General features: G+C 40.9%; 1 protein-coding gene across 1 annotated transcript in view; it reads left to right on the plus strand.

Moving 5' to 3' along the window:
- The window catches only part of phlpp1 (PH domain and leucine rich repeat protein phosphatase 1), a 55,036-nt gene extending 42,758 nt beyond the window's left edge, over positions 1–12,278 (plus strand). Inside the window, exons 7-17 of the mRNA XM_053493686.1 lie at positions 883–1,085; positions 1,213–1,273; positions 1,513–1,608; positions 2,466–2,621; positions 2,771–2,971; positions 4,112–4,274; positions 5,444–5,574; positions 5,670–5,786; positions 6,081–6,275; positions 6,697–6,925; positions 8,752–12,278. Coding sequence (XP_053349661.1) covers positions 883–1,085; positions 1,213–1,273; positions 1,513–1,608; positions 2,466–2,621; positions 2,771–2,971; positions 4,112–4,274; positions 5,444–5,574; positions 5,670–5,786; positions 6,081–6,275; positions 6,697–6,925; positions 8,752–9,945 — 2,746 coding nt within the window. The 3' untranslated portion in view covers positions 9,946–12,278. The remainder of the gene's footprint in view (positions 1–882; positions 1,086–1,212; positions 1,274–1,512; positions 1,609–2,465; positions 2,622–2,770; positions 2,972–4,111; positions 4,275–5,443; positions 5,575–5,669; positions 5,787–6,080; positions 6,276–6,696; positions 6,926–8,751) is intronic.
- Positions 12,279–15,982: the final 3,704 nt, after the last annotated feature.

Raw genomic sequence — 15,982 nt, forward strand, 5'->3', positions numbered from 1 at the left:
CTTGGTGAAAAGTGGACTTGACACGATGGTCCCAAGGGGTCAATACTTATTCACACCTGTGAGATGGATAATGGATATTTTACACTTCTTAGATTTGTAATATCTGAACTAACTCGAGCCGTGTTCTCTGTGTTATTTCGAAACGAGTTCTCGATTTTTAAGGTCTCATAGAGAATATAATAATAAAAATGAAGTGACTTCTCTAAAAGAAAAAAAAACTCAAAGTCTGTGTATATAATATTTTAAAATTATAACACATTTAATCAATGAGAAAAAACACCAATTTATTAGAGATGTGAAATTATTACAGATTACTACCTTAGTAGTTTTTTTTCACTTCCTTAAAAACCTTTTTTTTAAATATATAATCTAACAAATTTTTACTAGAACCCATCCTCATCTGGGTGATAACTCCTCTGTATAACGGGGATTGATCTGTAGTCATACTGTGTGTCAGGAGGCTGGAAGTTCAGTATAACTGGAGATGTGTTAAGGTTCATATGAGGTCCAGTTCGTTACTGGAGGCTCAGGTTGACTGTAGGAGACTCCAGTCCTGAACTATCGAGCGACTGCAGTCAACACATGTCCTAAATCAAAAATAAATACATAAAAAACAACTGCAAAGATCAGCACTGGACAAATTAGTTTGTGCACTTAAAAAAAAAATTGTACAGATGAGTTAAAACGCGTAGAAATTTGTAAACTCCTTGTTCAGTATCCGACCACCTGCTGCACTACACACACCAACCTAAACACAGCCTGGTTCAAAAGTTGGACTGTTTTTGTTTGTTTCTTTGTTTAGAATAAAGGGTAGACGGTTATGTTGTTAAAATATGTTGTTGATTGAAACTTTTTTTCCACATTTCCCTCCGTCCCTCTCAGGCTGAACCGGATCTCCAGCGTTCTGCCGGACGAGCCGGACTTCCTGCGCCACGTGACCCAGCTGGACCTGCGGGACAATCGCCTGAGCGAACTGGACGCCTCGCTCTTTCCTCGTCTGGAGGTGCTGCACTGCCAGAGAAACCGCATCTCACGGCTACGGCTCCGAGGCAGCACGCTCAAGGCCCTGTACGCCTCCAACAACGGTAACGACACACGCGCAGGAACAAAGCGAAAACAACCGCTACACCTCGAAACAACACCGCTAGCATTTAATCAGCGTCCCGATTTTAATTCATTTTTTAATAATTTTTTTTTGTTTTTGCTAAACAGAAATTCGGGATCTGGAAGCGAGTCCAATCACGTCCAATCTCACCTACATGGACATTTCAAGGTGAGTGACTTTTACACACTTGCGCAAGATGCAGCCTCAAGAAGCGAAGATCGGGTCCAAGCACTGTGCTGGACGACTCTATGATTATATAAACAAAAGTTAGAGTCGTGCGCTTCCTGATCCGAGATTGACGACGAGAAGCGACGTGATGCTGTTAATCACAATCATGACGGGGTGTAAGTGATGTATCCCGGGTGAGTAACGGTCTGATGTGTGTGTGTCTCTCTGATCGGCTGAAGGAATTGTCTGGAAGTGTTACCGGCGTGGCTGAGTGACAGCAAGAAGCTGGAGGTGTTGGACGTCAGTCATAACTATATCAGAGAGCTGCCCCAGTGGTGAGTGCAACACACACACACACACACACACACACACACACACACACTTCGGTTTATGTGTCCGTGTCCAAATGATGGATTTCTTCTCTAGGCTTCAATGAGGACACTGACCTCCTCACACACACTCTGCTGTGTATCATGATGTGTGTGTGTGTGTGTGTGTGTTGGGAAGAAGATAGATTCATATTCTGTTTGTCCTTTACACTTTCCATCTCCTGCTCACACACACACATCACACACACCCTGTCATCACCCTGTCATTCTTCCCCTCTCTCTCTCTCTCTGCACATCTGTCCGCTCCCTCCAAAAGTATCGGAACGGCAGGGCCTGGTCCCCTCCTGCGATTTGGGTTTGAGATCAGGAGACGAACATGATATTTATATCCAGACGTGTCGTGAAGCTTCGAAGCACGGGCGCATTTTCGTTTTAAACCCATTCACGCTTTGGGTGGTCAAAAGTATTGGGACGCCCAGCCGCCACGCGCCCTCCATCAGATCGATCGACAGTAGTTGGTAACGAGCCGATCAGGAGTGTCTCGGAGCGTTTATACACACTTCTCATTCAAATCATTATCAGAGAAACGTATAAACGTGTTATAGTTTAATTTAATCTATTAATCTAAAATATCTTTCTTTTTTTTTTTTTTTTTCCCCTGAGATTTTATTTCGGCGTGTCCTTTTCATCAGACTTGTGCGAGAACACACACACACTTGTGACTCGGCTCTGTCCTTTTCGCCCTCCGTCTTTCTACAACTTCCTACCTCATTCCAGTAGGAAATTAGTTTTTAAAAGGTTACGCTGACCCTGTCTCTCTCTCTCTCTCTCTCTCTCTCTCTCTCTCTCACACACACACACAGGCTGTTTTGCAGCAGCAGCCTGAGAAAGATCCTGGCAGGCCATAACCGTCTGCAGCGTCTGCCCGAGCGAGTGGAGAAGCCCGCGGTGGAGGTTTTAGACGTTCAACACAACCAGCTGGTCGAGCTGCCGTGTAACCTCTTCCTTAAATCCAGCAGGTATCTCACACACACGAACACAGACTTTTAGTAAATATTTACACACCTGTAACGGTTTCCTCACATCCGGTACAAAGAAGAAACCATCACAAACACACTGTGGGCTTGTATAAGGATTTTTTTTTTTTCTATCGTCCTGTTTTGTTCAGTTTAAGGTGCCTAAACGCCTCGGCCAATAAGCTCGAGAGTCTGCCGCCCTCCAGCCTATCGGACGAGAGCAACAGCATCCTGCAGGAGCTCTACCTGACTAACAACCACCTGACCGACAAGTGTGTGCCTCTGCTCACCGGACACACACACCTGAGAGTCCTGCACATGGCCTACAATCATCTGCAGACCTTCCCTGCTAGGTAGCTCACTTACACAGACACAGAAACGCACACCTTACACGGGTAACTTTTCCTTTACATTTTTATACTGCGGTACCCTCTGCGTACGAATGCCCCGCCTCACAAATTTTCTAACAAAAATTTTGAAGAAATTTGTGTTTCAGCAAACAAGCATCCGAACCGAGCGCCAGCTAAGTTGTATGTACGTCCCGGAGCTGATCAAAACTTGTCGCCTGAAAGCCAAGAGAAGCGAGTTTCCTTTTTTTTATGCCATTTTGTGCAAGATTTATTGAAGAGGTGACACCAGGGGTCTCAAGAATGTTATCAAGAACGGCAGCAAGAAGAAAAGGGATCAACTTTGAGTTTAATTTTTAAAAGCAGCCGGTGCCAGACGGAATCGTAAATTAAGGTTCAGTGTTGTGAGGTTAGAGTGCTCGGATTACTTTTTTGATGTTAAGAGTACTTGGATTATTGTTTACGCGTTAGGTCCGCCATTTAAGTACTCAGTACACTTATTTAGTTATTTTTTCAAAAACGTAATCCGTTATTCAGACAATTTATGTAATCCGTAAACCAGACAGCAGCCATTCCCAATCCGTTAGTGTACGGCCACCGCGCGAAGCCTCGTAGGTGAAATACGGGTATTAGTAGTTAACAGATTATGGGACAAACTTCACCGAGGATGGTAGAATAATTACTAAAACAACTTTTGTTTTGACAGAAAGTAACGCTGTAATGTAACTGATTACTTTTTAATTACAGTAATTTTGTAATGTAATTAGTTACTTTAAAGAGTAACGTGCCCCAACACTAGGGAGGTTTAACGTCTGTTTATTTCATATTTTATTTCATTTACATTTGTTTTCCAAACGTTTTGATTGTTTTAGGATGCAAAAAAGGTTAAAGTGTTGGAAATTGGTAATGTTTTCGGGTGGCTGAAACGGATTATCCGCGTTTACATGATTTCCTATGGTGAAGTACGTTTTGCAATACAAGATTTCATTTTAAGAACTCGCCTCTGGAAGGGATTAAATTCGTATGATGAGGTCATATGTACAGTATGTAGTGAGCAAGACTATCACACACGTTTCTGTGTAATATAAAGGCTGAATGTTCCGCACATCCCTGATGCACACACTTACTTTATCCACATGCCTGCAGTAAAATGGCGAAGCTGGAGGAGCTGGAGGAAGTGGACCTGAGTGGGAACAGGCTGAAGGCCGTGCCCACCACCATTCTGAACTGCAGGCGCATGCACACACTCATCGCTCACTCTAACACCATCGAGGTATTCCCCGAGGTCATGCAGCTCATGGATATGAAGGTTAGCATACACATACACGCTCTCATACGCACATGTACACACACCTAGTGTAAGCAATTAGGGCTTTTACAGTGACCAGGCCAAGACTGCTATGTTAAAACTTTAGTGCTGAACTAATCAGCAGAGTGAAATACTACCGCTGCAGTCAGTCAAGAATCTGAGGATGGAAATATCTGTTTTACTAGCCGATTATGAGCGGCTTCGCTGGTGCTAATAGTAACATGCTACAACCAGGCGTGGTGGTTGTTCATAATTATGCACTGTGTATGGCCAAGGAAGGAGGCTAACTTTCAAAAAACTGTTAGTTTATAGGGGTAGTCCCCTCAACAAAACAGAGTTCACAGTCCAATGCAGTGGAAAACATCTCTGAGATAAACTGGCATCTGAGGTTTGTGTCCAAAGCACACGAGAATCACTTTGACGGACTTAAGAACAAATCCAACTTACGAACAACGAACTCCCGGAACTAAAATCGTTCATAATTCAATTTTATTTGTATAATTGACATTGTCGCAAAGCAGCTTGACACAGAGCTGTTTTTCACTGTATTGGACTGAGAAGTCTGTCTTGTTGAGGATTTTTTTTTTTTAGAAATTAGGATTATTCACAATCTAGACAGCTTTACAGGACAGACATTTTCTATCATCATGCTCCCGGACTGATTCATTGAAACCAGTGAGGCTGACTCATTTCTCCTGCACACACACACGCACATATAATATATCTGACATTTTATACATTTGCTTACATGCTAAAAATATTGTATATAATTTTAAATATTGGTATCTGGTGCACTGCAGTGTAGTGATTTTTTTTTTTGTACAACACACGTAAGCTACTTCTGTGATTGAACCCGGAAGTAGAACTGTGGTCTGTTCGTACCTGCGGAAATTTGTAACTCAGATGTTCATAGGTCGGGGACTAAATGTAAAAATTAAACAAAACACTCGTCTTGTAGCATTTACATTGTAAGGACGTCTGTCTGGTACCCACAATGCAGTATTAGGTTTAGGTATAAACATAGCATAACTGAATTATCATCAGAGGTCCTTATGACTGAATTATCATCAGAGGTCCCACAAAAGGTCCTTATGATTGCAAGTCAGATGTTTAGTGTGTGTGTGTAATTTAACTCGCCCCCCTCCGCTCCGCTCTCGTCCTCTCCTCAGTGTGTAGATCTGAGCTGTAACGAGTTAGTGGAGATCACACTACCTGAGAACCTGCCTCCTAAACTGCAGGAGTTAGACCTGACTGGAAACCCGCGCCTCAACCTCGACCACAAGACTCTGGAACAGCTCAAGTAAGTCACTCACCGCATGTCCTCATATGCGCTACATTAGTCATGTGTATATAAAGTATAACCCGCTTGACTCATGAGCACCGTTATTCCTGTAGCAACATCCGTTGTTTCCGAATCGACCCGCCCCCTGCTTCATTCTCAGCCAATGAGGCTGCAAGTGGGCCGGCTGTCTGGAGTCACGGCTACACCGAGGCGTCTGGAGTGAAGAACAAGTACGTACCACTTAAACACGCAGCGTGATGCAAACGCTGGTACTTTTAGTAGATCTGTTACAGACTCTCAGAACATCTGGCTAGCACAGCTGGATGTTCACCGCGTAGTACGGCATCCCGAAGCGTCAGCATTTATTATTAGCAGTGCTAAGAAACACCTCATTTTTGTACTTATGCACTACTTAATATGGTCTACTAGCGTGTGTTTATATTTATGCTTTTCTAGTGAAATTCGTATGTACCTGTATGAACCTTATTTTTTTCATGTCTTGAACTCTGTGTGTGTTTGTTCAGACTGTGCGTGGCAGCCCTGTCAGTGAGCAGTTTCTGCGGCAGTAGAGAAGCACTGTACGGTGTGTTTGACGGAGACAGGAACGTCGAGGTGCCGTACCTCCTGCAGTGCACCATGAACGACATCCTGGCCGAGGAGCTGCACAGAACCAAAAGCGAGGAGGATTACATGACCAACACCTTCCTCGTCATGCAAAGGTAAACACAGCCTGATGAATTTAAGCGTCAGGATCTTTTGTGAACCGAACAGATTTGAATACATATAAGCAAGCATAATCTGTTCTCAGTTTACTCGGACATATGTTCTTTTATTGATAATGTGTGAGGGTGGCAACGGGTGGTCCCCAGTTCCAATCAGACTGGTGCAGAATTATTCGCAGACCCCTTGCTGTTTTATAAAATGTACTCCAAAAAAAAATATTAAAGATAGCAGCTTTACTTAACGTTAGTGCTTGCTGTGTTCCCCTTTAAAGTCATGATGCCAAGAGTGTTTCATAATGCCTAGACCCATTTAGGCAGCCAAAATCTATGCTCACACAGCCAGTGCTAATTTTACATTGTGAAATGTACCACATAAATCACCAACCTTTAAAATCCCCCTCACTTCCTGTCCACACAGGAAGCTGGGCACAGCTGGGCAAAAGTTGGGCGGTTCAGCTGTTCTGTGTCACATCAGGCATGACCCCACCGACCCAGCGGGCTGCTTCACGCTCACCGCGGCCAACGTGGGGAAGTGTCAGGCAGTGTTGTGTCGCGATGGTAAAGCCCTGCCACTGTCGCTGCTGCACAACATCGGTCTGGAGGAGGAGTACAACCGCATACGGCAACACAAAGCCATCATCACCGAGGTAAAGTACAAGCAATAATTTATCAGTCAACCTTAGTGAGGTGAACTACAACCAACACTACTTCTAAACATTACCGAGGTAAACTACCACCACCAATTTACCAGTAAACCTCAGTGAGGTAAACTACAACCAACACTACCTATAAATGCCAGTGAGGTAAACTACCACCAACAATTTATCTGTAAAGCTCAATGAGGTAAAGTACAACTAACTACCTATAAATGCCAGTGAGGTAAATTACCACCAACAATTTACCAGTAAACCTCAATGAGGTAAACTCCAACCAGCATTACCTATAAATGCCAGTGAAGTAAACTACCGCCACCAATTTATCAATAAACCTCAATGAGGTAAACTACAACCAACACTACCTATAAATGCCAGTGAGGTAAACTACCACCAACAATGTATCTGTAAAGCTCAATGAGGTAAACTACAACTAACTACCTATAAATGCCAGTGAGGTAAATTACCACCAACATTTTATCTATAAACCTCAATGAGGTAAACTACAACTAACACTACCTATAAATGCCAGTGAGGTAAACTACCACCAACAATGTATCTGTAAAGCTCAATGAGGTAAACTACAACCAACATTACCTATAAATGCCAGTGAAGTAAACTACCACCAACAATGTATCTGTAAAGCTCAATGAGGTAGCTACAACTAACTACCTATAAATGCCAGTAAGGTAAATTACCACCAACAATGTATCTGTAAAGCTCAATGAGGTAAACTACAACCAACATTACCTATAAATGCCAGTGAAGTAAACTACCACCAACAATGTATCTGTAAAGCTCAATGAGGTAGCTACAACTAACTACCTATAAATGCCAGTAAGGTAAATTACCACCAACAATTTATCTATAAACCTCAATGAGGTAAACTACAATCAACATTACCTATAAATGCCAGTGAGGTAAATTACCACCAACAATTTATCTATAAACCTCAATGAGGTAAACTACAACCAACATTACCTATAAATGCCAGTGAGGTAAATTACCACCAACAATTTATCTATAAACCTCAATGAGATAAACTACAACCAATGCTACCTATAAATGCCAGTGAGGTAAATTACTACCAATTTATCAGTAAACCTCAGTGAGGTAAACTGCAGTCAACACTACAGTACCTACAAACGCCAGTGAGGTAAACTACAGCCAATTATTTATGAGTACACCTCAGTGAGGTAAACTACAACTAACACTACATATAAATGCCAGTGAGATAAACTACCGCCAATAATTTATCTGTAAACCTCAATGAGGTAAACTACCACTAACACTACCTATAAACACCAGTGAGGTAAACTGCAGCCAAGAATGTAATGTAGTAAACTACAACTAGCGCTTTATGTGTAAATCTCGGAAACTAGCACTACCTGTAAACATCAGTGAGGTAAACTACTACTATGTCAGTAGGCTAAACTACAACCAAGACTTTATATGTAAACCTCAGTGAGGTTAACTACAACTAACATTTAAACTGTAAACTTCACTTAGGTAAACTACAACAAACACTTGAACTGTAAACATCAGTGAGGTAAACTACTATTACTTTACAGTGGCTGATGTACAAGCTAGCATCTCAGCTTAAAACTTGCTAGCAAGTTGGTAGCTACGAGTGAGAGGACTTTCCTATAAACTTCTTTATTGCCACCGTACTAAAGAATTTTTTAATTGACCGTACTTTAGTGAATAAAGCCTTTAAATCATATTTTTACCTTTTATTGAATTGGCTAGTCATAATTATTTTATATCTTGAGAAATGATACGCAAGCTAGACGTGACACACGCTTCCTTTCCGTTACCAGGATAACAAAGTAAACGGCGTGACTGACTCCACACGGATCATGGGCTACTCCTTCCTGTACCCGGCTGTGCTGCCGCGACCGTACGTGCACACACTCCCACTTACACCACGGGATGAGTTCTTCATCTTGGGCAGCCGTGGCCTGTTTGAGGCATTGGAGCCTGCTGAGGCTGTCGAGGCTGTGCGCAAGGTTCCAGATCCTCTCGCCGCTGCCAAAAAACTGTGCACTCTTGCTCAAGCGTACGGTTGCACCGAAAGCCTGAGTGCCGTGGTGGTGCAGCTAAGCGTGACTGAGGATTGCTGCTGCTGCTGCTGCTGTTCATCCTCTAGTGGCCTCCACTCTACCCCACAGCCACCTCCCAGTCCTGGTCCCGGCGCGGGCCTCTATCCGCCCTCAGCTGGCGTGCCACCCTCCTCTTGCAGCGAGATCAGCTCCGAGGTCAGCGCCTCGGAGATGAGCTCGGAAGTCGGGTCCACCGCTTCCTCAGACGAACCTCCGATCCTGCTCCAGGAGGCACACCTGCATCTTCACCAACCTGCAAATCCAAACCCAAACCCACGTCTGCTCTCCTGCTGCTCTCTTCACCCGACACCGACTTTATCTGCCATCACGGCCGGTAATTCCAGCTCCTTTCAGCGTCAGCTGTCAAGTGCTACTTTCTCCAGTGCTCTGTCCGATAACGGCCTGGACAGCGAGGATGAAGAGCCCATTGCCGGCGTCTTTTCCAATGGCAGCCGTCTTGAAGTGGAAGCTGACGTCCATTGCTTGCGCCTCCTGGCACCTCCACCGCCTCCTCCTCCAAGCACCCCCGAAATTCCAGACGACGTGGTACCCCTGGAAGCAGAAACGATCCCGCTCACTAATGAGCCTGAGAAAGAAGGCAGGCAATGCGAGAAACTAGGCAACAACGCAACAGCCGAAGCAGGGAGCAAAACCCTGTCTCGCAGGAGAGGCAACGGCTCAGTGGCTCCCCACGAGACGAGCCACAACCTGATCGAAGTGGCAGCCGATGCCCCGTCTAAGAAGTCCGGCGGGTATTTCACAGCCCCGGCGATGCCTGACCCTGACGACCAGCTCATCATTCCACCCGAGCTAGAGGAGGAAGTGAAGGAGATAATGAAACAGCATCAGCAGGAGCAGCAGAAGCCCAATAAGAGCGAGCAGCCCGCTGATTACTACGACACGCCGCTGTGATAGCACAGCATGGTGTTCCTATCCCAGGCTCGGAGAGCCTCTTGCACTGAACAGTTCAGTGTTTTCCCTGCTGATTGCACAGAGTGTGTGTGAGTGTTAGCAGATTAGCTGAGCCAGGTGTTATTTGAGAAAACATTAGCACTGTTAAGGTATTTTCCTAGGACTGAGACTGGAAAACCCAGTTGTATTTGCCAGAGTATACTTTAAGTATTTGAGAAAACAAATAATTGGAAAATTAGGCAAATTGGTTGTATGAACTACTTGCCCTCTAGCATGACGTTTATCTGCTACATGAACAACACATCTGTTTATTTCAGGTTAGTTCCTGTCAACAGTATCATTGCCTCTGTATGTATTCATAATATTTCGAGTTTGTTTTGTATATAATGAGTAAACGGTTTGAAAGTTTCCTTTCAATTTTCCCCAGCCGACTTTATTTAGGCCACAAGTCCAGGAGACAATTATTAGTTGCGTGGCCAAAAATTTTGTGTGAACTTGCATCCATGAGGTAACGTTGTGGAAGGGTAATTTGTTGCCTCCAGTCAATTATTTATTTGAGAATTTGTGTATCCATGAAGTGACCCAGTCCAAAGAAGTTCTTGGGTATCTTACTTCCTGTGGACACAAAAGTCTTAGTCAACTAATTTCTCTCCTACTCATTTAAAAAATACAAATAGCTCGGGGATGGGGGAATCACCAGGGACCAAGATTCGAATTGTATTGCGATTCTGTCAAAATCACGTTTTTTTAAATGTCTCGATTTAATATTAAACTTTCAGATTTTGTTACAATACAAAACAAACTCGGGAAATAATTTGCTCCTACCACGTTGGATGCTGTGCTGTGGGAATAGTTTAGAGCGCACCACCTTCAGGATTATATAGGAACATGCAACAATGAAATCGATCTTGTGGCCTAAGTAAGTTAATTCATAGCCAAATGTTGATTGAGTGGGTTTAATTAATAATAATAATAATAATAATAATAATAATGAATAGGCTGATGATGCCACTATTCTGACTCAAGTTACTGATTAATTATTCTTCGTCTGACAACTAAACGGTTACAGAAACTTTAATATTGTGACCGAGATGTTCAAAAACAAAAAAGTAACAATAAATGTTTAACACTACTACAGAGGCAATGATTTCATGCTATTGACAAGCTAACAGGAAGTAAACCTGATGCTTGTAGATCAGATAAACGTCGCACTAAATCGTGAAAATAATCTCTAGACCTCTAGACATGGCAGCTCTCCATCGACTTCATCCAAGATCCATCTTAGCCACAACACGCCTACACACAATGTTCAGCACCATCGCCATCGTCCTTGTTGTCACACCTCATCCACAGCAATGCACAGATCCGTGTTTCCTGCAGTCCAAACCCATAGGAAGCCCTTTTTTTTTTTATATTTCCTCCCCGTGAGCCGACCAACAGCACGTCAGAGTATCCCTTTAAGAGACTCCAGCACCCGACTTGCACACTACTGTGCTGCCCCACCCCTTTAAGAGCTCAGATCAGCCGACTACTGACCTACTGACTGTTTAGTGTTTATTTTTCGTTTTAAAAAAAAAAAGAGTTCAACACTAGTCTTGCGAAGTTATAACGCATTACCACTTGACAGAATTGTGGATTTGTTTCTTTTTCCTTTTTTGTTTTTCTTTTTACCATATCTTTTTTATATGAGGAAACACTGCAAAAGACTTTTACAAGAAATGAGGAAAAATAAACCCAAGAGGCAAAGCGCAGAATCGTTTTGTTCGAGAAGGTGATGTGTAGTGCACACCGGTTATACCACGCTTATCTGTTGTAGATAGGGCACTTACGTAAGACTGTATTTCTTCACTAAATCGAGGCTTCGTGCCTGTAAAACTAGAAATTTAGTAGAAATGGAAAAAGACTAACTCCTAGGAGTTGCTTACTCTTTTATGGTGACCTAGTCACTTTTTTTGTACTAATCTTCTCTGCGAGAAATGGTGATTTTTTTTTTGTTTTGTTTTTTTTGTTTTGTTTTTGTGTTCTGTTCCAATTACTGTAAATAAGAAATATTGTATACAGATGCTTTTTAAAGGAACTGTGTGTGGCTGTAATAAGCTTATTCCTTCCTTGCACACGAAAATACACAAAGGTATTCAGTACGCAAATGAATGACTCTTCAACAATCAACTGCTCGGTCTTGTTCTCACTGTTAACTGGTTACACATACACACACTTACACACAAACACACACACACACACACACACACACACACACACACACAAACAGCTCATTATTCTGTTGTCACCAGCATGACCAGTAAAGATTATCTGTATTCACACCACACAAAATGTTCCCTTTTTTTTTCTTTTTTCTTTTTTTTTCTTTTTTTGTTATAATAAATTCTAAATTTATCATGAAGAAGCCTCATGGTTTGTTTTGTCGTGGATATAGACCCAAGGAAAAAAAATATATGAAACAATTTTTTGTCTCTTATTCAATTGTTTATTGTAATGCAGGTAATTGTATCACAGTCACACTTTTGTCTTCTTCATGGACTGTCAGTCTAAGGTAAGGAAAATTTAAGACCGTTGCTGTTTCTGTGTCTTTCCCATAGATCAGATCATGGACCTGATTCCCATTGCTTTCTAGAAATATATTTTTAAGAGACTCCAATTTAGAGATTAGCTTTTTTATTAAAATAAATAAATAAACATATCTCAGAAAATTTGCTGCATGTATTTTAAGACAATTAAAAAAATATATTTAGTTACAAAAAAATGTGGTCATCAACTTCTTAATTTAATTCCTTAATTTTTTAATATCAACAATATTTCAGTTTGTTTTATTTTCTAAAAGAGCGCGCACAATTAATTGGGTCTCAATAGCAATTTAGTTTTCCAGCTTTTTACAAATAAGATAATTGTGATTAAATGATTTTTGTGCTACATTCTGTTTTGCAGTGACTTTCTCCTTTTCTTTTTCTTTTATTTCTTTAGTTTTACAGGTAAATTATATGAAGTAAAAAAAACAAATGTTAACAAAAATTGCAGGTGATTGTATCATAATATTGTGTCATTTTGTTATTAGTGAACATACAAATCACCCTTTCGTGCATCGTCTCCACATTTATGAAGTGACCGTTTAAGGTAACAAAAAATATAAGACTGTTGCTGCACCTTTTCCATAGATTAGATCGTGGTCCTGATTTCCATTGCTTTCTACAAAGATATTAGCAGGAAACTCCAATTTACAGATCAGCTTTTTTCTAAATGAATAAATAACTATATTTATAATAAATAAATAAAAAAAAATATATATATATTTTATTTTTTTTTTTTTTTTGGACTTTCGAAATTTGGTCATCAACTTTTTTATTACATGTAAATAATATTTCTATAATTTAGTTTTTTTAAACTTAATATATTTTTGCTCAGGAAAGGTGTACAGGACAGTGGTGAGACCAGCGATGCTCTACGGCTTAGAGACAGTGGCGCTGAAGAAAAGACAGGAGGCAGAGTTGGAGGTAGCAGAGCTGAAGATGTTGAGGTTCTCTTTGGGAGTGACAAGGATGGATAGGATTAAGAATGAGTTTATCAGAGGGACAACCCACGTTAGATGTTTTGGAGATAAAGTCAGAGAGGCCAGATTGAGGTGGTTTGGACATGTTCAGAGGAGAGATTGCGAATATATTGGTAGAAGGATGCTGAGGTTGGAACTGCCAGGCAGGAGGTCTAGAGGAAGACCAAAGAGGAGATTTATGGATGCAGTGAGAGAGGACATGAAGTTAGTTGGTGTGAGAGAAGAGGATGCAGAGGATAGGGTTAGATGGAGGCAGATGATTCGCTGTGGCGACCCCTGAAAGGGAACAGCCGAAAGACAAAGAAGAAGATATTTTGCTCATCACTTATGAAAAGGATGCAATATACTTACAGTATTGTTTTTTTTTTTTTACCAATTGAAAATACAAAAAAAATACAATTCAGTTTAGGGCCGTACAGTACAATTAATTGGGTCTGATTGCAATCGCAAATTTGGTTTCCATAATCATGATTAAATGTTTATTGTGCTGCATTCCCTTTTTGCAATGACGTTCTTATTTTGTGTCCATTCGCATCACAAAGCTTAATCTCCCTCTCAGCCAGACTGGTGCGAGGTTTTTTTTTTTTTTCTTCTTTGTTTTCTAGGTAAATTATATTTGAAGTTCAAGAAAACCAACTGTTAAAAGCAAAAGATTTTTACAGTCATTAAATGTGTGATTTTTATGCGAGTGTTAAATAGTCGTGATTGTTATTATAATCAAGCAGCCCAAGTTTAAGATACATATTAATACCAGAAAAAGGCTAGTATTTTATTTGAAGATGATATTATTATTATTATTATTATTATTATTATTATTTGTAGTAGTATTGCCTTACAGAGCTGCTGTTTTGAGGGATTCTGCCTCCCACCTTTTATAGATGTTCCTCGACAGTTTCGTAACAGGATTGAGGTCAAGGGAAGAAGGTGGCCACTCTGATTTTTCTCTTATTTCTTTTTAAATGATGCATTGTCCTTCATGGATTTTTTTCCCCTCCACAGAGGACACAGTTCTTTGTTTTATATCATGGCAGAACATGTTCATTTAGGAACTTCACAACACTACACAGCTAAGAAGACATGACACTAATATTTCATTCCACCATCTGTAGCCTTGATTAGTGGTGACAGTGTGGTGAGAGAAGTGTGTGAAATGCATTGATCCTTCACTCATGCTCTCAGATCCAGTCTTTCACAATCTGAGTCCTGGAATATGGACGTGGACCCCGTAGATCATTCAGTACATTCAGGTCGTCAGCTGACTTCATTTTTTTTTTTTTTTTTTTTTTTTTGCTGAGTCTAGACCTGACGACTGAAGCAACCCCAGATCATAACACTGTCTCCAGAGGCTTGTACAGTGGACACTATGCATGATGGGTGCATCGCTTCATGTTCATCCCTCCTTACCCTGACACGCCCATCACTCTGAAATAGGATCAATCTGGACTCATCCGATCACCTGAGTCTCACTAACCAGTGGTTTTTCGCAGGACACACAGCTGTTTAGGTTCAGTCCTGTGTAAATGCTTTTACTTGCACTATTAAACATAGCTATGGATTTTACTGTTGATTTATTATTTACCATGCAACTTCACTAAGCGTTTAAGTTATCTTCCATCATCCTCATTCATGACTTTTTTTTTTCCTGATCACATTTCTTACAGAGAATATAATGATGGTTCAGCAGTATTTCCTCCAGGTTCCAATAACGTCTTGCACAGTCTGCACAGCTGCTCTTTTAATACTTTTAACTTTCCTTGTTAAGCAGACTTTTTCTCACAGACTTCACCTGCACAAATGTCTTATTTTCAGAAAAAAAATTGATTAATATTTCCACTTTGCATAAAAAATGAATAGAATAATAATGTAAAACAACCTCTTTAAATAAGTTTCATTTATTAAGATCACCTGGACAACTATATATAACATAGGGGTTAGTTTTTATATATATTCATATATTCATGTCTGAGATTGATGCTAAGTACTGTCTCTGAAAAAATAAAGCAAAGTATTTGATAATTAAAGCAACCACTATCTTTGAGGGGAATTTATGCAAAAACTTGCATAAATTCTGGAGCAGATAATGTTTCAAATTTGATATCTCTTGTTTGTGTTTACTTTATAATACATTATAGTTAAAGGAAGTTTTTAAAAATCATGTCATGCCATTTTAAGTAACAAAATATCTAAAGCATTATATTTTTGAGTAATTTACTAAATGCTTGAAAGGGTTACCGTTGTCCCCAACCACAAGATGGCAGCACTGCTGTATATGAGTTTCCCTTTTTCTCTTTATGTCCATGTTGACTTCCTCCAGTTTTTTTTTTTTTTCCTCCTCCTGTGGAGGAGACCTATATAGGTGTGAAGACCAGCGGCAGGGGAAACTCAGTGGTTGAGGTGTTGAACTGTGCCACTCTTACTGGAAGGTCCTAGGTTCAAACCCCAACACCACCAAGTTGTCCCTGTTGGGCCCTTAAC

This window comes from Clarias gariepinus, chromosome 1 (assembly GCF_024256425.1).
Source record: "Clarias gariepinus isolate MV-2021 ecotype Netherlands chromosome 1, CGAR_prim_01v2, whole genome shotgun sequence".
Classification (NCBI taxonomy): domain Eukaryota; kingdom Metazoa; phylum Chordata; class Actinopteri; order Siluriformes; family Clariidae; genus Clarias; species Clarias gariepinus.